Here is a 24,512-nt window from a genome sequence, read left to right on the forward strand (position 1 = left end):
GAGCTATGAAATATTTCTGTGTCACATGTCTTTATCTTAAGACTTGGTTCCACATTTCCCCGATTCTCATATTCTCTTTCCTCCCACATTTACATATACTTACACACATACATGTATATACATACATACCCCTGTGCTCCCCCTCCCACACACTCGTGGAAGAGAGTATCCCAGATTTTTCTAAGGATTTTTAAAAATATTTTAGTCGTTATTATACTTATTTAATACATTGTTGTTTGTCCTTCATTCTTGAAGAGAACCATGATATCAGGGAGTGATGCTATGATATGCAAATGAATTGGATTTAAATGAGGGAGAGCTGTGCAAGGTTACCTGCCTCACTTTCCTTTCCAGAGCCATATGGGTCCAGTGGCAAGATATACATCAGAATGACTGGATGCAATGGGAGACCTTGGCTTTTTTAAGGTAAGGTCTTCAACAGATCTCAGTTTGACTGAAGCTACACCAGTTCAATGATTAAGGTTAAGTAGCAATTGAGGCAAAGAATCTCTTTCACTTAATCCAAAAAAAAAAAAAAAAATCTAAATAAATAAGTAAATAAATGAATGCATCTGGGAGGGTAAGATACTCAGAGTTCCTGTTCACAGCAAAAATGACTGCTATTTACATTCAATCTAAATCAATCTGAATCCAAACAATGACCAATGGGGCTTGGCCTGGGACTTATTAGTAACCAAGCAATTAAGATATGGTCCTTAAGAAATAAATCTAGCCAATAAACCCCCAAATTGTGAAAGTTCAGAGATCCAAAAGAAAAAAAAATCTTTTTAAAGATGTGGACAGAGAGGAGGAAAGAAGAGAGGAAGAGAGGGATGAAAAGAGGGAGGGAGGAAGAAAGGGAGGATAAGGGAAGGAAGGAAGGAAGGAAAAGGAAGGAAGGAAGGAAAAGGAAGGAAGGAAGGAAGGAAGGAAAAGGAAGGAAGGAAAGAAGGAAGGAAGGAAGGAAAAGGAAGGAAGGAAAGAAGGAAGGAAGGAAGGAAGGAAGGAAGGAAAGAAGGAAGGAAGAAAGGAAGGAAGGAAGGAAAGAAGGAAGGAAGAAAGGAAGGAAGGAAGGAAGGAAAAGGAAGGAAGGAAAGAAGGAAAGAAAACAAAGAGGGAAGGGAAGGGAAGAGAAGGGAAAGAAAAGAAGTTTTCCAAATAAACAGTTTTAGTTTGTGGACCAGCTCTACTCACAAAGGTTGTTGTTTTATTTCTTTAGAAAAGGGATCAGACCATCTCTTTGCAAATCTTAAAGTATCATATAAATGCTATCAATTATTGTTATTATTAACTAATTGAAAATAATCAGTTCATTGATAATGGAGAGATAGCCACCAGTTCATCTGTGCTGGGAGTATATCATATAGAGGACTGTATGTAATAATTTTAGGAAGTCACAACCTCTCAGGGTTATATCTAGACCCCTGAGGAAAGATGTAGTAGCTACCCTCTAGGGACAACCTGCTACAGAAAGTAGGAGTTGGAAGTGAGCCCCATGACCCGTGCTGTATTTATACACACACACACACACACACACACACACACACACACACACGAATGTACATATCTTTTCTATACGAATGTAACCTCCTTGAGGGTAGGAGTCATTTTATTTTTGTTTTAGTATACCCAGAATTTAGTAAATGCCACACCTAAGTGCTTAATGTGTGCTTGTTGAGTGATCTCAATTAATAACAGTTGTTAAATCTTATAACTTCTTCCTCTAAAATATCTCTAAAATATTCCCCTACTCTCCACCCATACAACACACTAATTCAAGACCTAATTATTTAATGCCGGGATTTATTACAACAACTCCTGATGTGTTTCCTTGTATCCAGTGTTTTCTTCTCCAGTCAACCTTTCACACAGTACCAAAATAATTTTAAGTCACAAGTCTAACCATGTCATTCACCTGCTCAAAATTTTTCAGTGTTTCCTAGGATAATATACAAATTTCTGAGTTTGGCATTTCAAGCCCTGCATAATTTGATGTTCCAACCACCTTTCAAAGACTTATTTTGCATGGCTCCTTTTAATGGATACTACATTCAAGATAAATAGATTCTTTTTCCAAATTTTTCATTCCATCTCATGTATGCCCCTGGAAGGCTATCCCCATCCCTAGAATGTGTTCTTTATTTATTCCTGCTTCTTATAATCCGTGGCTTCCTTCAAGATTTAGCTCAAGTAACATATACCACTTCTTGTGAGAAACCTTTCCTTGCCTAATCTTTCTAATTCTAAATACTTTTTCTCCTCAAATTATATTGTTTTTTACTTCTTTATAGGGTCCCAACTGGCTCAATCGTCCATCTTGTACTTGTACTTTATAGTAGGTTTGCCAAATGATGGCTACTACTATAACAGGTTCTAGGGTAATCTATGGGCCTACCCTTCTTACAGTGGAAATCATGAGCACCCCCATGAATGTCTGACAACAGTTGTTTCAAATTATCCCTCCCACAAACCTGAAAGACATTGTCCCATAAATACATAATGTTAATAAGAAGAATGGGCTTTGTTTTAGAGAACAATGGTACTAAGACATACCTGTAGATTACATGTGTGGCTGAGTAACTAACTCATAATTCTCATTCAGCTTCCTTTACATGCAACAGCTAGGCAAGTTGATCAGTTGTATTTCTAAGATCTGCTCCTTTCTGTAATCGAACTCTTCTCTTTTTCCAGGAATCAGTTTTCCTTGAAGTTCCTTCCTCCCTCAAGTGATAATTTCTTTGTATCTATACTTGTTTGCAGTGTGTGGAAGTAGAAAGAATAGAATATCCTTTCTCCCCCCTGCCCTCAAGTAGGCCTAGGTTAGATAGAAATAAGATAGCAGGCAATGGAATCAGGAGAAGAGATCTTGCTTTATCTTTGCCTCTTTATATAGTAATTCTGAGTAAGAGAGAATGCTGGGCTAGGTAAATGGTAAATTATTTGTTATTGCACTAATAATTTTAACATCAGGGGATTTGGGGATTTGTTACAGAAAGGAAGAGATAAGCAACTGCTTATGGGAAATAAACATTTAATAAACTGAGATGAGGGCTCAGAGTTAAATTATAAATTAACAAGAAAAGTTTCAAGTTTAGCAATTAATAAAGACCTTAGCATACCCCTAGATTGCCTTAGAACTGAGTAGGAGAATCACATGCTGTAGGATATGTTCACAACTAAAATCCTATTACATTGTGTATACCTTCCCTAGGGAACTTACTATATTCTGCTTGGTGGTATTAATCTTTTGACATGTATATGTCCAATTTTGCTTATTAGACTGCAAAAAGACTGTAAGGTCTTTGAGGTCTGAGTATATATTCCTCAGTTAACAAACATGAATATATCATTATCCTCATAGGCAGCAGAGGATAACTATCCTACAATGAATTGGGAGTTAGGTGGACTTGGGTTCAAATCCTATCTCTGATCTCTTGTCACTATGGGCAAGTCATCTGATTTCTTTGACCTTCAGACAATTTTCTAAGACCATTTACTAAGTAATAAAAGGGCCACAATCTATGAATTGTTTCGGTGGGAAAAATTCTCACCCTGACCAAATCATAGCTCTTTGACTTTATACATATACACATATATAGATGTATGTACATATGTATATTTTCTATACATATATGTATATATGTATTTATATATATATAATACATATATATATTTATAATCTTTATGCTGTAGAACCATGGTTATATCATTTCCTCTTTCTAGGCCTCAGTTTATCTTCATTAAATGAGGGATTAGACAAGATGACTCTAAAGTCCCTTCTAACTATGACTTTATAGCTATCACATTTAGGTAGTATTTTTCAAATTTCAAAGAAATTTCAAATATATGAAATCATTTTGAGTCTAAGATTTCCTTTACCTTTGATAGTACTTGGTGCCATGTCTTGCACATAGTAAATGCTCAATTTGTGCTGGCTGACAGATGGCAAATGCAGTAAAAACTAAGATCAAAGTCTCATCATATCCTATTTTTATCATCCTTAAAACTCTAACACCAACTGCTTACAATTCCTTGTTTTCTAGTTACTACCCACTCTTAATATAAGGTGTAAATGTATATAGAACTTCAGGGCAGAAGCACAATAGTTAAAAAAGAAAGTTCACACTCCTGTATTCTTTCTGTTATGCCTTTACAGAGACTCCAGACAAAGCTATACTCTTGTACACTAATAGTAATCTGGAAAAATACACGTACTTAGCCTAGCCACCGTGACTCCAATAACAATTATAAAATGTCTAATAAACTCAGCATATAATGTCAATTCAAATCTTGAAAAGCAAAAATTAAGTGGCATATCAACATTAAAGTTTATTGCTTCCTTTGCAGAGTCGGCCTATTGTCAATAAAAGTCATTCTGAATGAAGAAAACAGCCATAAATACTGAATAAACAAGTTGGAGTTGAAATGTCATAAATATCCCAGAGCTGTACATTACACTGGATCTCTTTCTGCTCTGCAAACTCCCCCATCGGACTGAAATAGTCAGTCACTTGCCCAGTATCAATAAAATGCCAATGAAAAGTTAGTTGGATCCCCATATTTACAATCAATATATCATTACACATCTTTATGAAGTGCAGAATTTCCCATTTTTTCCCCTCTAGCACCATTACACCTTCTTAAATTAGTCTCTTTTTCTTTCTCCCTGCAGCAAATAGTTGCATTGATCTTTCAGGGTCGCTGAGGTTGCTGGGAAGAATGTCTGGCTGGCTATGTCAGAAAACCTAAAAGGAAGTTGGGCCCCATCTGAATCTGGTTCCAGGTGAGCGGCCAAAAGCAAAGCTTGGAGCTGGGTACTCGGGAGGTGGCACAGGCAGTGCCAAGACTAGAAACTAGCCTGCAGATGGACGGGTTTCTCAAAGGCTAATGCACATTTATGCACAAAAGAAATAATGTGAGAGAATTATAGGTTCTAGAATTAGAATCTTTTCATTAGAGCTGAAAGGGTTTTTAGAGAATATTTAGTAAATCTATAGAGAATTGATCCCAGTCTCTCAGAACCCATTCCCCAATGGATAAATGGTTAAAGAACATTAAATTTCTCAAAGAAAGAAACATAAGCTGTTGCTAATCATCTAAAAGTGCTAAAAAAGATCAGGAATAATCAGTAAATTGTAAACTAAAATGAATTACTTCCTTGCATGCATTAAATTTATTAAAATGTTAGAGATAAAATATAGAAAAACAGATGAACTTACTTTGGGGAATGCTGTGGATCCTTCTGAAAAGGTTTTTGGAATTATAAAAAAATGGTTTTTTAAATTCATACTCTTGATTTAGAGATCTTGTTATAGTCCATGGAAGTTATCAACACCAAAAAAAGACCCATCAGTCTTGAAATATTTATAACAGACACTACTATAATAGTAATTAATTGGAAACACTATGTGTGCCCAATGACTAAGGAATGATGAAGCAAATTGTGGTACATGAAAATGGAAAAGTACTGTGCCAAAAGGATTTCAAAGACATATTAAGTGACATTAGATGAACAAAATACATCCAAAAGAATAACATAAACATTTACTATAATTATGAAAATAAAAACAACTTTAATGGCAGCTAAACAGATAACAAAAACTAGATGACACTGATTTATAATGCACAAATTCTTTTAATTAATAGAAAAATCATAAAGTGTGAAGTTGTATTATTATCAGTTACAATCATTTCAATATCTATAGTACCACAGATTCCAGTCTGTAAGGACCTTATAGTCATCCATGCTATTTCCTCATTTTATAAATGATATAATAGAAATACAGAGAGGGAAAAACACCTAATCCAGGTCAAGTGACTACCAAGGTGGAGAGAAGTCTTCTAACAAGGATCTTGGATTCAAAATCCAGGTTTTATTCCACCCTATCTCAGGTGGAATCAAAACCCACTTTGTTAAACTATTTGTGGGGGACTTTTATATTGTAAAAGCCAACTGGAAATGTGCTAGGCATTTGTGTGATATGTTTAAATACATAATCAATACAAATAAATAATATGTAATTCCCAGTGCCAGAAATGGAAGTGGCTGACCCAAGGTCATAGTTGATCTTGGCAAAGCTAGGACTAAGTGGCTAAATAGTTAAGACTGTAGAATTACCAGTTCTTTATGTTCTATATGTTTTGTTTTTATTTTTGTCAGTTAGGATCATTTATTACTTTGTTTCATATCTGCCCTGTACACAGCACATTTTCAGTTTTAAAGGTATAATGGTATGGTATAATAGAATAATGGTATAATGACTTCCAGCAGAAATTCATCAAGGTTCCTATTTCTGCAGGGCCAGTCCTTTTATAGAGATTGGGCTCTGGTCATAAGATGCACCCTTAGGAAGGTGACTTAACATTTGGGGCTACTCATGGACAATTACAAAAATCTTATACTTAGGAGCTCCATAAGGTAGCATAGAAAAAGAAATTCTCACCTCTTTTTTAAATAAATAAAACTGGTGATGCTATGATTACAGAGCAATGAAGGCAATGGTAGATCTAGACCTAGAAGCCAGGTCTATAGGCTATATACTCCAGTGCAAAGCTATCATTTTAGATACAGAGGTCTGGACCATTACCTCAGATCATCTCTTAGGGAATATCTGACTTAGGATTTCAATTTGAAGGATAAAAGCTGTAGCCACAATTTGACATGTTTAGGACATTTACAGAAACAATATCTTGATGCAAAACCTCAAAACTGCCACAAAGCCAAAACTGACAGGCCATAAGGAAAGTGCTTTTCTTTCATTCTGTGCCTTAATACAGAGAAAGCAAACCATCTGTCAATGGCCAAACAACAGGGGCAAAGACAGAGCTGAGTAACTTCAATCTTTCCCTTTTTCATGCTGACTTGGAAGACTTAGCTTTCAAAAGATACTTTTAATCTGTATTCCTTTCATCTAGGTGTTAGAGACTTTAAATTTATATACATACACACACACACATATGTATGTAGATACATACATATATATAAATTGAACTTAAAATGCCTTCTTCCAAGTGAAATGATATTTCCTATTTAGCTATTGGTCCCATTTTCTACCTCTTTGGGGAGATCTTGGTGGTCTCTAAAGAAGTCTCAGGAAATGATTCCACTTTAGGGTCCCTACCCAAAAGAGATGAAAAGACAGAAAGATATCATATGGGGCAAGATATACACAGCTACACTTTTTGTGGAAGTAAACAAGCTAGAAATAAAATGAATGCCCATTTGTTGTTGATTTAGAAATGAAACAGACTAAGATATAACAATAATAATATCATAAGAAACAATGATTACAAGAAATTTGGAAAGACATAGTAAATCTCATGTGAATTGATATAGAATGAAGAATTCAGATATAAGAGAAGAATATACAATGACTATAACAATATAAAGAGAAACAGCATTGGAACTATCAATTCATCAATATTGGCTCTGGAAAACCTAACCTACTTCCTTCTTCTATCTAATTTGTGTTATGGGCCTCTGTGGCAGTTTGGTAAAGCTTATGGATTCTTTCTCATAACCATATTTTTAAATGCCTGAGTAAAATACACTAGATGATAAGAAAACCAATTATATTGAAATACAGTTATCAAACTGTTTTCTACAAATAAGTTCACAGAAGTCTAGGTTAAGAGCTCCTAAAGTAATGATATGAGGGACTAAACATGCAGAATGTCTTCATACTGTCATTTTGTAGATTAAGTCATGTTAGAGTGGAATTCAGTGAGAGTAGGGAATAGAGAGAAACAAATGGTGTAAAAAATAAAAGGATCATCACAGATCCAGAGGACACTGCAGACCATTTACTTCAACCTTTCATTTTATAGATGAGAAAGTTGTTGTTTACCCAAGGACACAGAGGGAGTAAATGTAAGGTTTTAACTTAGGTTTTCTGCTTCCAGAATCAATGTTCTTTCCAATATTTCATCACATCAGTAAAGCAACAAACAAATAAACCTTCCCCTATAATTTTCCTCCCTTCTGTTCCCCCTACTCTCAACAAAGCAGACATCAAAAAAGAAGGAAATAGATTTTCCTCACAACTCTGTAGTAGCCTTTTCCAGGTTTCTCAAAGTACTGAATAATGTATAATAGCACATATTCCTTAGAGGACAATTGTTTAAATAAGCTTGTTCAAATGCATCTCAGTGAAAGTAAAAAGAGTTGTGGATTTAGTCAGAATATCCTGGCTCTTTGCCTCAGTTAAATGTCAACAAGTCATATTTTTTCTCTTTTTTCCTCAGTTTTCTCCTCTATAAAATGGGGATTGCAGTATAGGATATTTGTTAGAAAAGCCCTTTGTAAACTATGAGGCCCTATCAAAATGTAAGCTAATTATGCATTTTATATTTCAAGGTAATGAAATCCTCTTCCTTAGTAAAAAATATGTTGTCCCTTTCAAGAGATGATAATAAATTATTCATTAATTAACAAGTATAAGTTAAAATAACTCATGTTAATGATTTTAGCTTATCATTTATTCAATGAAAAGGAAAATGTATTTTATTATTTTATAACAATACAAAAATGTTGAAGTACAATAAAAATAATCAAAGGGCCCCTTGAGTTCATGGAGTCTCACGTGCTCATTCTGCAAATGAGGAAACTGATGACCAGAGAAGTTAAATCATTTGCCCAGTGTCTCTCAGGCATGAAGAGGAAAATCCAAGATTTAAATTCAAATATTGTAGACTCCAAAGCAACACTCTTTCCGTGATATCCCAAAGGTAAAAGCAAAATATAATACAGGGATTCCTGTGCCTCCTAGTCCAAATTCTCAACCCCCACCTTGGGACACATTCCCTATATGGGACCAGGCCTAGAGACAAGGCATGGGGTTGTTTCCCTTCTCCCTGTTATAGGACTGAATGGTGTCTCTGTCAGATATTCCCACTTCTCTCAGCCCCAGGACCTGGTAGGCTAGAAACAAAGGAGATTAAAGAGTGCTCTGGCCTAAGGCTGCCAGGGATGGGCCACTGATGAAAGTGACAGGAAATGAAGATGACTCCCAAGACCATATCCCCAACAACTCAGAAAGTCCAATAATGGCACATTCTCCTTCAATTTCACTTTGCTCCCTCAATAATTTTTAGCCATTGACTCCTCATGCATCTCCTTCCATGTATCTGAGGGATACTGTGACTTACATCACAAGAAAAACTATACATCCACTTTTTTGTACCTGATATAAAAACCTTTAGCAACTTATTTTTAAAAGTGTTCTTCAATATTAGTGTTACAATAAAAGATGCAGTTAATTTCTTGAAAAAACCTTTTAGCTTTATCCACATGCTCTACTGTATTTATAACCTATTGTAGGCAGAAGAAACCAGGACTCTAATGGCAATAAGTGGATGAAAACAATTGGCATGAATGACATAGCACAATGTCCCTGACACTAATCTATCCTAGTCCCTTACGAGACTGTGTGCCTCATAAATGAGCTCATTGGCTAATGTTGGTTACAATTCCATTCATTTGAAATGGCTGATGGGGCAAGTGTAGTATTTAAAATACAACTCTATGAGGTAAAAAATTGCTTGCAGAAAGGGAAAACAATATGAGTGCCAGCAAGTGGGCAAAGCTGTTTCTCAGTCATAATTATCTGAGTACTTGAAATATTAAAATCTGCTTTAGCCCAAATCCCTAAAACCACGTTAGGGATCACCTGAAGGTCTGGGCTTAGATTACACAGATTGGCTGTCTACATTGTTTGTATTTACTATAAAATTATTCCATACCATTTGGCCTTTTGTGGGATAGTAGGTCTGGCATTTGTCTCTTACCCTTTGTCTTAACTGATTCGTACAGAAAACTGCATTGAGATGGTAATAAATTCTGGAGCTCCCCTTGAACCAGGGTGAGTGCAAAGAAAAATCAAACCCAGTGCCCGGCAGGGTCTTTGCTTTTCTGCCAGATCAGGGCTGTCCATGTGGTGTGCTATATGTCCTGCTGACAAAGGACAGGATGTGGGATTCCAAAAGAAAAGCCTAAGGAGTGATTGTTCCTGCCTCCCTTCCCTCCCCCGATACACTTCCTGTTGTTTTGTTTTTAAGGTTAGGGTAAAGAGCTGTTTCAAAAGCCCTGGAAATGCAATACCTCTATTTCCGAGTCTCCAGACCATGGTGGAAGAAGAGCCAAGACTGAGCCTTCTCCACCTTAGCTTCCTTCTCAGCTCAGGACTCAATACTGACCTGGAGGGTTTACACTGAAGGATAAAAAGGCAATACGGTCCCCATGGCACACAAGCAGACCTGCTTTCTTCCCTTTATCCCCACCCCCCATCTCTGAGCTGAGTCTGCCAACCAGGGGGCCAATTAGTGTCAATTACAAGGGGGACCACTGCCTGGTAGGAGCTCCACTGACATCAATAACTCACTTCATACAGACTTCCCCTTCCAACCATCACACAGTGATGACTTTCAGTCGTTAGCAATTTGGGCTGGATTTGAACTGATGACCTAGACGTGAAAGGTTCTGTATCCATTAGCAAATCCCTAGAGGCCTCCCTAACATCAATTTGAATTTTTTATTTCTGAAGCCCTTTTTACAAGGCTCTAGCCAGAGTGCTCAAATCAACTCTAAAGGTCGACTTTCAGGGGTGTGATGTCACTCTGGGCAGCTGCCAGCCTGCAAGGCAACTCTGGAGAAAGTCATTCCCATCCAAATACCAAAGGGCGGTACTCTAGTGACCTGTTCTCTGGAGAAACACCAAGGGTCTTTACAAGTACTGGTGAGACTTTCTGTGAGGAAATAGGCCCCTCCTGGGTATAAGGAAGGTGGGAAAGTGTCTGAGGATGCTGTTAGGCCTCCATTTAGCTCAAAGCTAAAGGAAATAAATAGCCAGAAAGAGTTAATCGGCCTTCAATCTCTTTGGGAAAAAGCCAACTTTTAGCAAGCTGTGGATCACTCCTTAATTCTTCACAAAGCTTGTGGAAGATGAAATGGGGCTCAAAGAGACAGGAAGGAGCCTGTCTATCACTTATAAGTCAAATCTATGGCAAAAGCAAGATTTGCCTACGGCAAAGAAATGAGAAACCTTGTAAAAATAACAGTATGCTTTCATACTTTCTGAAAAAGTTCTGAAAAAGGAAACACATACCAAACAAAACAAAATAAAAAAACTCACCTGGAAGAGGATCTGCACAATTCCATGAATTATACACATACGGCGTCCAAAAAAGATGAAAAATGGCACTACCAGCTCGATGAAATGATTGCTTAAAGTCTCAAACTGGTGAAACCACCATGGGGACTGGTGCAAATAGTAGGCAATAGGGTTAGGTACTGGCTGTGTCTGTGTAAAAAAGAGCATAAAGAAGGCATTTACATTAACTGATCGGATTTGCATAACAATGTTTTTTTTTTCCCCTTTATTTTAAATTGTCATTCACAGAGAAAGAAAAGTTCTGGATTGTCAGAGATGAAGGAACCTTAAAATCATGCAACTCCCACTCCCCAATCTCCCCTACTTTTTCAAGTTTGAGTTTGCCTAATCTCATATCTCATCTATGTTGGAAGTCCTATAGCCATCCATCTATCTGATCTCACAATTGATCAGCATGGAAGCTTTCATCTGTTCCATTTCCCAGTCTTGGGAAAACTGGTGGCTTTCCATTCTTGGGAGCTCATTGTTGCTGGATTAAATGAGGACACCTGGTTGATTTAGCCCACTGAGTTTAGGGATTACAAGCATGTAAGCAACCCACCTAGTCTGAGCTCATTTTATAGAGGACAAAACTGAGAACTCCTTTGAGGGACAATGGTTCTGGTGAACACTTACTCAGGGATAGATTTGAATGCAAGACTTTCCAGATCCAGCAGCATTTTCTCTACCTTCCAATCCAGAAATCATTTACTGCATACCTGTCATACAAAGTACCCCAAGAGTCTTGCTGAAATTTTAAGCTAATAATGATTAGATTCTTGGGCCTCTTGGTATATGTCACTGGTGTTAACTGCACACACTAGTCTTAGAATTTGTAGACAGATTTGTAAAAGGGTCATGGGGCTCTAGAGTTGAAAAGGTCTTAAGAAGTCATTTACTTTAAGCCTTTAGTTAAACAGAGGCACAAACTGAACCTCAGAGATGGTCTAAGTCATGTATAAAATTAGTAATACAATTGAACTCAGAGCTTAGATCCTCTGTATTTCACTCTAGATGGTGACCAATAAATTAAACTGAATTGTTCAATTCCTTCCCAAGTGTTCTAGACTAAATAATGAAATCCAGTATATATTGCTTCTCCTCATTTAAATCAGAACCTTCTAAACTTCAGGTACTTTCTGTTTAATACATAAGCCTCCAAAATTTATAATTCCAAGAAGAAAAACTAAGTGACTAATTAAGAGGCAAAACAACTTTAAATAGTAACAGTTACTATATTATACATTGTTAGGATTATAGGATTGATTAGTTAATAACATTTTAAGTATCACAAGCTACCAACTGTATCATTATATGTATGTACACACACACACATACACACACACTTCTTTTCCTTTAATACAAATTCAAATTCATTATATTTGTTTTAAAACTCCAATAGCATAAAAGCTGAAAATATCCATTTTAATTGGAGGAGACACAACACATCTTTAAATTATTTGTAGCTAAATCAAAAATACAAACAATACAGGGGAAAATTGCACTGTGCATGGCAATTGACTATGGTTCTACTGCCAAATCCCACAACTATTGTAATTCCTTATTAGCAAAGCTGGAATTAATAAAGCTGTTTCTTTCTATGGGTTTGAGGCTGCTGTAACCCCTAAGGACAAGAGACCGCATCCTTCCTTCCTCTGACACCGGGACAGGAAGAAGCAACCCAAGGGGTCAAGGAGTTCTGCCAAGTCCATTTCAACAAAGAGGTGGGAGGTCATGGTCTTCATACTTCCTGGGTCAAGAAGGTGAAAGGTCTAAAATACTCTAGAGAGCCTTTCCTTGGGTGGAAAATGTTTCAAGTTAATGTGGAGGGTTTTTCTCTGTAAACTCTTCTAGGACAATCCCAAAGCTCTTCTGAGATAGTTTTGCCTTTTTTTTTTTTTTTTTTTTTTTTTTTTAATGTGGAAGAAAATCCTTTAGGAATCAGGCAAAAAAGATTACAAATGGAACTAGGTTTGGTTTTCCATGAGTGTTGAGGGAAGGGATTGTTTATATAATTCAATATCTGAGCAGGTAACTGAAAGCAAAGATACCAAGTATAATCAGAACTTCATCCATCATCCCTTCATTGCACTACTATCTTGAAATGTGATAAATGTAAAAAAAAATTCTCAGTTCTACTGATTAACAAAAAACATCTTCACTGAAATGATGCTTATTTTTTTTTAAAGTCAACTGCAAGACAAAATCTTTAGTTTGGCCTGTTTTTGGCTTCTGACCCCTGCTTACTCAGTTAATGCAAATTGACAAGAAAGGCAACTTTTAATTGGAAGACCAGGCTGTTCTTTATTCCTGAGGAGGGTGAAGGATGAAGAAATCAGATTGGAGGAGACAATCAATCAATCACTCAAAGCCATCAAAGCCTTTTCTGCCAGAAATATGAAAGAATCCCCACTGACTAATCATGATTTTTATTAGGTAGAAGGAAAGGAGGGGAAAGGACACTGATTTGGATAAAAGGCACAGTAATACAAGCCTTCACTTAAATCCCCAAACAGCTTGGATTTTTTTTTTTTTTTGGATATACAAAAATATGCTGCTGATTTTTAACAACCAAACTCAATAAGCTTAATTCTAGAAATTTTCAGTCACTTGGTTCAAGTTGTGTGCCCATGTGAAAAGAAGAATCATTCAGCACAGAATCTGAAATAAGATTTCAGAATTTAGGTATTGTCTAATCCAAAATTTCTATTTTAAACATGAGGAAACTGCAACCCAGAGAAGGGATGTGGCTTGTCAAAGGTCACACAACAAAGTTGGTGGAAGAGGCTTGATTAATGGAACTTGTCCGGCTGCCCAGTTCAATGCTTTAGTCCACTAATCTATTTACTAGGATTATAAACTTTATAGCTAATTTGATAGATTAGGAAACTGAGATCTATAGAAAAGAAATAAGCCACTGAATAGGGATTTGGTACTGGGTCCTTTGTCTTCAAAATTAGTGCTCTTTACAAATTAATTCCCCACCTGTCATTAAAAGTCTTCAGTCCTTCCCATCACAGAATATTTGGTGAACAGCTAATTGGAACAAGAAATTCTGCTAGGCATAAATATAATATTTTCCCAATGTTGGGAATGGCAGAGTTTGTTCTCAGAGTTCTCAAAGATTTCCAAGTTCAGATAAGTATTATAGTATCTCAGTGATGAGAACTCTTAGGGAATTAGCAAACCTTAAGGGAATCAAATGCTTTTGAATAAAAGGGCTTAGTCAGGCCTATATCTAGGAAAACAAAGAATTGTCTACTTTTTTTTCCCCCATGCCTCATGTTCCAAACAGAATTCCACTGGGCAGTAGAGTCACAAATGTAATTCGGTACTGGGGTGGAGAGTAGGTTCTTGAAAGAAATATTAAAGGCTTTTGTGATTCTCTAATAGAAATAAGAGGACTGAAGTAGTTTTCAATTAAATAACAAAATTTTTATTGACTCCTATTGTGTGTCTACCACTTAGAATGTGGACTCCCAAAGGCAAATTTAAGACAAGGCAAATCTACAAGGAGGGTGTGTGTGTGTGTGTGTGTGTGTGTGTGTGTGTGTGTGTGTGTGTGATAGAGACAGAGAGATAGAAATTTAGAGATAAAGACAAAGACAGAAATAGAGAGAAAAACAGAGCAGAGAAAGAGACAAAGACAGGCAAAAAGATGGAGAGAGGGATAAAAAGGGAGAGAGAAAAAGAGAAAAGAGTAGGGAAAGAGAGTAGGGGAGAGAGAGAAAAAAGGGAGAGGAACGGAAAAAGAGGAGGGGCGGAGAGAGAGAGGGAGTGGAAGAGGGAAACAGGGAGCATAGTTTATCTACACTTATCTAAATAGCCTGTAAGGGTCTGTTTCTTTACATGGAAATCAAAGGGATTAAATTAGTTGATCTTTAAGCTTCCTGACCCATCTGAAACCTAAGATTATCATAAGGCTAGGACCTATGTCTTTCTAAACTTAACTGAATAATACAGGAATTTTGTCTTTATTAAACTTTCTCTCTCATTTAGCTCTTGCCACAGTGTGATGTATGTAGAAGACAGTAAGAATGTGTGTACAGCGGGACAGAAGGCAGCACTACACTGTGTATCTCGAATCTTGACTTGGAAAAAGCAGGACTGTGTTGAGTCTTATTGGATAGGAAAGGTTTGAATTTGTGGAGAAGCAGGCATCCATTTAGATTGTGTGGTGGGAGAGGGATAATAGGAGCAGTGGCATAGAAGGCAGGAGAGTGGAAGAGCAATAAATGGAGCAGGTTGTCTAGAAGGGGATGGTCCCTGTTAGAATAATAAGACTTAAGTATGGAATGGTGAAGCTAGTTCATATTGTACAGGGAATCCTGGTGGGTTCTAATAGAGAATAAAAGTTATCTGTTAGAAAGACACATTCTTAAGGAAGGGACAATCTCAAATCTAAATGAAAATAGTGCTCATGAATGGTCAGGAGTTAACTGCAGAACCAAGGGATTAGGCTCTAAAACATTCTGGAGAGAATCTATTCCTATAAGCCTTAAATAACAGCAATTGCACTGTAAGAAGACTTTTTCCTTCTTGCTGTTGCCCAGTCTTTCAGAGATATGGCATGACTTTTGCAGACTCAGCACGAAAAACGGTCACTTTTCAGTGAAAACATAGGTCGATTGCCTCACATATAACTGGCTTCTTACTAAATCATCCAAGAATAGGGGAGCAGAGGAGGGATGAAAAGAGAAGCAAAGTTAAGACAGCCTTGCCTGTGTGTGTTCCTTCAGAATGGGCTCCATATGTCTGCAGAACATGGGAGTTGTGTGATGCACTTTTCCCAGTGAGAATAGATTGTTTACTCAATAAAGAGCATTGAGGTAAACTCTGTTTGCTGAGTTGGTTAGTGAATTAAGGCTCCCCCCAACATCTCCAACCTACAGACACCTGTGATGCTGGAAAATTTTTGTTTTCCTTAATGTGTTCAGTCAACAGTGGCCTGTTGGCACAAGAGAGGGCTTCCTTCTCTTCCAGCTCTGACCTGCAACTCTCCCAGTAGCATAGCTGAGGTTGGGAAAAGGCACACACTAGAGTTTATTTTAAGAGGGAAAAACTGCAAAATTACATAATTGTGGTACTTTGTGTACTTTTCCACTCCATTTGTTTCCGGCAAAAAGCTCTGAATAGGGCTCAGTGTACTCACCATTGGAAGAGAGTGAAAAAGATCCAGTTGCCTTCGATGGACAATTTAGGGAGTTGTTGTAGTCTCTCTCCCAATTGCCTGGCTGGTTAATTAACCTGATATGCTCTGAAAAGTCTTCAAGAAAGCACTCAAATTTTAATTTAATTTAATACATGATATATATAGAGAAAGATGCAGTTTGGGGTAATGGGGTGAGGATGGGATGGAACAGCCAATCATCTGTTAGGATGTAAAGGAATCTGTTCTAGGCCAGGAGGTCAGTTGACTGGAGATGAGAAAGAGAAAGCAGATGAATTTAATGATGTTATAGTAATTCAGAATTACTAATCTATGAGCTACTATCCTGGAACATAATGTCATTATGGTACATACTCTTTCCTCTTGCCATAAGAGCTCCTGCTCCAAATTTTTGATGGCCAACAACAATTTCTGGAATTAAATGTGGCAAAGGAAATTTTTATGACTGTAAAGACCTACATGTATGAGTCTTCTTGGTTTTATAGTGGGAGTAGAATTATCCAATGTAAATTGCTCTCAAATTTACAAATTCTAAAAATAGAATCAAGTGTCTTTTTCTCTTAAAGTTATCTTGATCAATTAGATGCAAGTGAGTAGACATTAAAATACAAATTAATTTATGGTTTCTTGATAGGCTATAGGATTTGAAGTCAAAAGACAAATTGAATCCTACTTTTGTCATGGATTGCCTCTTGGCAAACAAGGCAAGTCAATTCCCCTTCCTGGACCATTTTTTTTTTTTTTTCATCTGTAAAATGTGTGTGTGTGTGTGTATGTATGAGAGAGAGAGAGAGAGACAGACAGACAGAGACAGAGAGATAGAGAAAGAGACACAGAGTCAGAAAAACAAAGAGACACACACAGAGAGAGAAAGACACAGAAACACAGAGACAGAGACAGAGAGGGAAAGGGGGAGATAGGTAAACTGAACTGAAGAGGTAAACTGTCCTTTCTGGGAATATAAATAGTCGCATTCTTTTTTTCTTTGCTTCTTTGCAATTTCCAGAATTGGGTAAATTCTGATTTAAAAATAATGTGTCTTCTTGTTATAACATAAGATTTCACAGGAAGAAAGGAACCTAAGGATTATCTAATCCTAATTAAATTACTGGGGATCACAAAGAAAGTAAACAGGGATTTGAACTCAGGATCTCTGATTATAAATAATCCTCAATTCACTCTACAATATTATATACCCACCTTAAAGAAAGTTTTAGGTTCTTCTACAAGTACCTTATTGTTGTTGAGCCATTTCAGTTGTGTTATATCTTGTGATCCCAATTTGGGGTTTTCCTGGCAAAGATACTGGAATGATATGCCATTTTTTTCCAGCTCTTTTTAACCAATGAGAACACTGAGGCAAACAATTAAGTTGGCTCACACAGCTATTAAGTATCTGAGATGAGATTTGAACTTGTCATGCTGACCTCAAGCTCAGTACTCTATCCATTTTGCCACCTAGCATCTTCTTCTGTAGGACAGGTTAAGAATACAGAAAAAAAATGTCCCTGCATTCAAGAAAAAAACCACTGAGGAGCCTATGGTTATATGCAGGATATCCACACACACACACACACACACTCAAAGGAGTTAAAGTAATATACATAAGAAAGCAAAAATGGCTTTCCTGGCTAGACCTGAGAAGATCTAGCCCTTAAATAAAGCTCAATTTTCTCTCACTTTGCACAGTCCCAGATTTCCCCTACTCATTTGCATGGGAGAGAAAAAAAGAGTTTTAGAATTGAAACTTATCTATGGACTTGTGATGAACAGAGCCAACTGCACCCAGAGAGAGGACAGTGGGAACTGAATGTGGACCACAACATCGTATTTTCACTCTTTTTGTTGTTGTTTGCTTGCATTTTGTTTTCTTTATCATTTTCCCTTTTTGATCCCTTTTTGTACAACATATTCATGAAATATGTATAGAAGAACTGCTCAGTTTAATTAACATATTTTGGATTACTTACTGTCTGGGGAAGGGAATAAGGGGAAGGAAGGGAAAAAATTAGATTATAAGATTTTGTAAGGATGAATGTTGAAAACTATCCATGTATATATTTTGAAAATAAAAAGCTTTAATTTAAAAAAAAATTAAAAGGAATTAAGAATCTAGGAAACCCCAACTCTAGTGCCCTTGGTAGTCTTCTGAAAGGATAATCTTGACATGGGTAACAACTATATATAGCTTTAACAATTAGGAATTAAGTAAGGAGTCACATAGATTTGATAGCTAAGCCTTAATCCAGAAAATGATATTAAATGACAAGAAAATGATTTTAAAAAATCTGAGTCACTAGCCAGCTAAGAGTGACTCTTCTGTATATTCACTGGAAAGAGTTTTAGACAATGTTCTGAAAGAAACATACAAACCATTTATTCCATAGAGAAAGAAGGAAAAAACCCCACAAAGAAGGATCTCTCCTTCAGTATAATGGCAATGTTAAAAATTTCTGCTTTCTAAAAGACCTACAGAAAGCCCTGGCACCTTAAAACAAACAAACAAAAAAACATGGCTGGGCCTACTTGGCTTCCTGTGAAGAAGAAAAATTCCAGATAAATTCTGAAGCTAGGGAGCAGAAAAAATGGAGTTCCAGCTGGGAGTGACCTGTACTTGATGTGCCACCAACAGAATAATGCTATGTAAAACTAGTAGGGATCAATATCTTATGGAGATTATAAAACGTATAAGACTATAACATGCAGATCTGTTAGGAACAGCAAAAAAAAATAATTGCCAAAAGTAAGATGCCCTTTATATAGCATCAATGGCAAGTTTCTCATCCATCTCAGTCATACATGTTTCCTACTTGTTTCCTATCTACACATGCTCTCTCTGTGCCTATCTACACATGTGTCTTTTGATACAGGTCCCCTCTATGTACTTATTTTTCCACTGACCATACATATATTTGTGAAATTATCGGAGGAAAAAAATTATTGCTACTTTTGTTGTTATGTTATTGCATTCAGTGCTGATGCTTTCAACTTATTGTGTCCTGTAACTTATTAGTAAAAATAAATGGATTGGTAAAGACTCATGAATTAGGGATTTGAATAGATGTGGACATGGTTGAGGCTACTCATCTTCCTATGAAGAAGAAAACCCCCAGATAAGGAATTCAGCTGAAGCCAGAAGCTAGGGGGCAAAAAAAAACTGGAGTTGTGACTGTGGAGTAACTCAAAACTGGTGAAACACTAAGGAACCCATTCTGTGAGTTGAGGTTGCCCCAACAACTACATTATTTCTCTATTTTCATTTTGATTACTCTTTCATACTTGGAATTCATAAAGAAACATGAAACCATAATAGCTCAGTAGGGTTAAGGAAAAGGATGGTAGAACTCCATCTTTCTCCTCCTTTGTTCACAGCTTTTCCAAGAATCAAGGAGGAAAGCTGCAAGTAAATGAATTTTTATTACTTTATTTAACCAGTCTGCAAATATAGATATTGTTTTTCTTAGTATTATTTGCTATACACCAGTATTTCCAGAAACGGGTTTATTTGGGCTCTAAGTTCAATATCACAAAAAAAAATTTTTTTTAGCACTTAATTTTTTTATTTATTAGCTGACTGACTTCTTGGGAGTCAGGGCTAATTTTTTTTATTGTTATATTTTTCATTCAAAAATTTTATTTTAAACTTAAATGCAAAATAGGGAGAGAAAAAAAAAACTGCCACATAGCAGAACATGAAAGTATTTAAAATATAAAGCATATATTTCCATTTCAAAAAAGTCTATATAATAATTACTACACATTGTGTTCAGAGATATGCATCTTTTCTTTGTTTCCTTGTAGATTTTCTTTTGTTCTTTGCTGTGTGCCTTTTTTTTAATTCTAATTTTACTTATTTAATATTTTTCCCCAGTTACATTCAAAACAATTTTTAAATTTGTTTTTAAGATTTTTGAGTTCTAGGTTCTCTCCTTTACCCCCACCACAATTAAAAAACCACATGTGAAGTTATGTAAAACATTTCTATAAAAGTCAAGTTATGAAAGAAAACATAGATCTCCCACCCTAATAAAAATAAAAACCTTCAAGAAAAATTAAGTTAAAAATAGAGAGATGGAGAGAGAAATAGAAACTGCTTTGATCTGTATTCAGGCTTGATCAGTTCCTTCTCTGGATATGGATAGGATTTTTCATCATAAGTTCTTTTTTTTTTTTTTTTTTACATAGGAAATGACTTCATTTTTTTTTATCATACTTTTTATTTACATGATATATGCATGGATAATTTTTCAGCATTGACAACTGCATTACCATTTGTTCCAACTTTTCCCCTCCTTTCCCCCACCCCTTCCCCGAAATAGCAGGTTGACCAATACATGTTAAATATGTTAAAGTATAAGTTAAATATAATATATGTATACACATCATAAGTTCTTTAGAGTAGTTGTGGATGATGGTACTATTGAGAAAAAAACAAAGTAATTTGTAGCTAGTCATCTCAGAACATTGCTATTACTTGATGATATACAAGTATATTTCATTTTGTTCATGGAGAACTTTCCAGTTGTTTTTTTTTTTCCCCCGAGAGCATCCTGCTCATCTTTTCCCAGAGATCAATAATATTCCATCAGAGAAACTTGCTTTGACAACTTTTTTTTTTTTTTACAATTACTATTGTTAATTGCATTTCCCCCTATTTATTCTCTCTCTTCTTTCACCCTGTTCCTCCTCAAAAGTGTTTTGTCATTGACCATTTCCCTCCTCAGTATGCTCTTTTTTTTATTATTCACTCTCCCTTCCCATATCTCATTCTTCTCCTATTTTCCTGCAGGGTAAGATAGATTTCTATACCCATATTGAGTATGTATGTTATTTCTTATATTTCTTATAAGAACCAATTCTTATGAGAAGATTCACTCCCTCTCCCTCTCTTCTTCCTCTTCTCCTTCACTGTAAATGATTTTTCTTGCTCTTTCAAAAAATTTATTTTCTAGGAGATATTAGACAGGGCCCATTATGGGGACTATCCTTCAAGCCTCTCGAGATTAATGATATTTACTAGAGTCTGTATACTGCTGGAAAACCCTTTGAGAATCTATGTTACAATGGATGCCTCTATTTACAATGAAGCATCAAAATAGGACTATTCTAAAGAATGCCAGACCATATGATAAATTCAGATACACTTCCTTCCCACCCTCTCACCCCTCTCCCTACTACATTGTATTTGGAATCAGAAGTCCTGATCTTGAATCTTGGTTCTGCTATTTATTACTTTTGTATCTTAGGTGACAACAACAACAACAACAAAAGTCCAACCTCTCTGGGTTCAAACAGAGAATATTATTGGACTAGAAGTTTTCAATGGTACTTTCAGCTCAGTCTTATGAGTCTAAACAAAACACAATCATTCGCTATCCCTGAATAACAAACACACAATCTGTATTTCTAAGAGATATGGTCGCAAATAACATGTTTTTAAAAATGGGACCTGATCCTTAAACTGAACAATACTGTCTTCATGTGTACAATGTGAAAAACAAGTGTTTGACCTTGGTCTCTTTAGGCACCTAAGTATGGGTGGTAATTGTGGCCTAAATCTGTTTAATAAGGACATCAGCAATGTAGCTATTCATACATATACAGCAACACAGCTGAAGCATTAGGTTTTTCTCTGTGTTCCAAGTTAAGCCCTAAAACATTTGAGTTCAAACATATGTCCATTATCTTTGTCATTTAAGTATTCTAAGGCTTTGGGTCAGAGGTTAGAGTTATTCATTACTTAGATAAAAGGACAGAATCATAAAATTTCAGAGATGGATGGATGGAACTTCATAGTTTATCTAATTCAATATGTATTCAAGAAAGTGCTTTATAACATACCTGGAAATTGAAAATCATCTAATCTCTGGAAGGCATATAATGAGTGAGAGACATAATTACCTTCTGAGGTAGTCCATTTGACTTTTGAATTGTTCTATTTCTTTTTTTTTTTCCCCTTTAAAACTCACATCTGCCTCTTTTAAATTACTATGCATTGCCTCTGCAAAACTGCTACCCATTGCCCCTAGTTTGGTTCTACAGGACCTCTCTTTTTGCAGAGAAATCCTTTAAATGCTTGGGAGATTTATATTTTTTTCCTAATTCTTCTCTTTGGCACATTTCAAATTCCCAGCATTTTCAAGAGATCTTTGTATGCATGCTCTTTAGGCTTTTTACTATCCTACTCATCCTTCAACTTAGTCCTTCCTACTCTGTGGTGTCTAGGACATAACACATCTATGTTTTCCATAAGAATAGGATGAAGACTCCAGAATTTACAGTCTCTACTTTCTTACTTAAAAAAAATCAGGACAATATTTGTCTTTTATAGTCCTCAGAATTTATCACTCAGCCATCTGGGTCTAGGACTTTTGAATCCATGGAGAGTAGCTAAGTGCTCTCTTGTTATCTTTCTACCTATTCAGATGTCCACAAGTCATTTTAAAATTTTGTTCTTTCTAGTCCAAAAATTATCTTTCTTGGCTGAGAAAGCAGAAACAAAATAATAATCAATAGTCCCACCAATGATTACCATTGAACTTATCTGAAGTCAATGACTCACAAATCATCTAAGTTAGTGGCATGAGAACTGGCTACCAGTGGAACTTCTCTTCTTCCTCTCTCCCTTCTCTCAGGTGTACAGCCAGAATTCATTCAGATGTCAGAGAAAGTGATTGGGCATAAATCACAGACTGCCCCATGACCTAATCTTCCTGACATTTTCCCCAATTCCTGCCTGTTCTCTCTGCCGCACACTAGCTGGACACTGACCCAATCCCATTCTCATCATTGTGTGAGAGAATCCAGAATTCCCATTTTACTCAGACCCTCAAAGCTCCTTTCCACTTTCCAAGGGTGGTAGAAAGGGGTCCTCCTGCGTCTTTCCTTTCCTCTCAAGGATAGACATAATGGTACACATCATTTGATGACCAGAAATTTTACTAAAAACAATCCTTGTAGCAAGGCCCTAACATCTTCCCTGCTTCTATCTCAGAAGTTCTTAATATTTTTATGTGTGTTATAAACCTTTAGTATCTGTCCTTTTTGATAAAGCAATCAAAACAAATTTCTTAAACATTTATAATATACTAGGTACTATGTTCGGCCCTAAGTATACAAAGAAAATAAATTAATTTTCACTCTCAAGGAATTTACAGTCTCTTGGGAAGAAATTATGTATGTAAATACAAAACAAATAAACAAACAAATGAATGAATAAATGAAATATAAAAATAAATAATAACATAATTATTACAGGGAGACACTAGGAGTTGAGGTAGGAATCAAGAAAGACCTTATTTCTTTCTTTCACCAAAGTTGGCCCTTTAGCTGGGATCCGAAGGATTCTGAGGAGCAGAAGTAAGGAAGGATTATGTTTTAGGATTATCTAAAGGTATGGAGAAGGGTTGGCCTTGGTTGGAATGCATGAAAAGAAGGAAACAAGAATTTATCAAATATCTACTACATATCAGGAACTGGGCCAACTAATTAACATTCAGAGGATCCTGACTATAGGCCCAACACCTTATCCATTGCATGATTTACCCCTTTGAAGGGAATAACATATTATAAGATGTATAATTAGGTTGAAGCCAGTTTGTGTTTTTAAGTGTTAAACAGAAGAGTTTCTGTTTGATTCTAAAGGTAAAAGGAGTCCCCAAGAAGGGGAGTGATATTACTAGGTTTATGCTTTTCAGAATATCACTTTGGCCCTTGGATAGGGAAGTATTGGACAGGGGAGAGACTCTAGGAAGGGAGTCTAATTAAGAGGCTGTTGTAACAGTCTATGGAAGCCTGAATTAGGATAATCATCATGTAAACAGACAGAAAGGGTCAGGTGCAAGATGTGTTGTGGCAACAGAATGGGCAAGACTTGGTAACTGACTGTATATGTGGGGTAAAAGAGAGTGATAAATCAAAAATGACTGAAATTCTGAATCCAAATTTTAATAACCAGAAGGATGGTGGGGATCTCCTAAATAAAAGTTCCCTTCTAGAACACATTCACTTTTCCTTTTCTTCTCTATCATAAATTCTAAAAGATCACCTTTCTCTAAGATTCCTTTCATTTCTACCCCAACAAGTTCATCCACATTAGTAAGAATCAGATCTGGAACAAAATTTCCCCTAACTGTTTCCTGGTTAAAAGATGAAATTATCTTTAAAGCAAGCCAACAAATTATTAAGGGCTTTGC

General features: G+C 36.2%; 1 protein-coding gene across 1 annotated transcript in view; it reads right to left on the bottom strand.

The window, feature by feature from the left end:
• LMF1 (lipase maturation factor 1) overlaps positions 1-24,512 on the bottom strand; it is a gene marked incomplete at its 5' end in the record, with an annotated part of 469,398 nt that overhangs the window by 177,685 nt on the left and 267,201 nt on the right. The window contains one exon of the mRNA XM_051973182.1: positions 11,130-11,297. Within this exon, the coding sequence (XP_051829142.1) occupies positions 11,130-11,297 (168 nt within the window). The remainder of the gene's footprint in view (positions 1-11,129; positions 11,298-24,512) is intronic.

The sequence above is a fragment of the Antechinus flavipes genome, chromosome 1 (assembly GCF_016432865.1).
Source record: "Antechinus flavipes isolate AdamAnt ecotype Samford, QLD, Australia chromosome 1, AdamAnt_v2, whole genome shotgun sequence".
Taxonomy (NCBI): domain Eukaryota; kingdom Metazoa; phylum Chordata; class Mammalia; order Dasyuromorphia; family Dasyuridae; genus Antechinus; species Antechinus flavipes.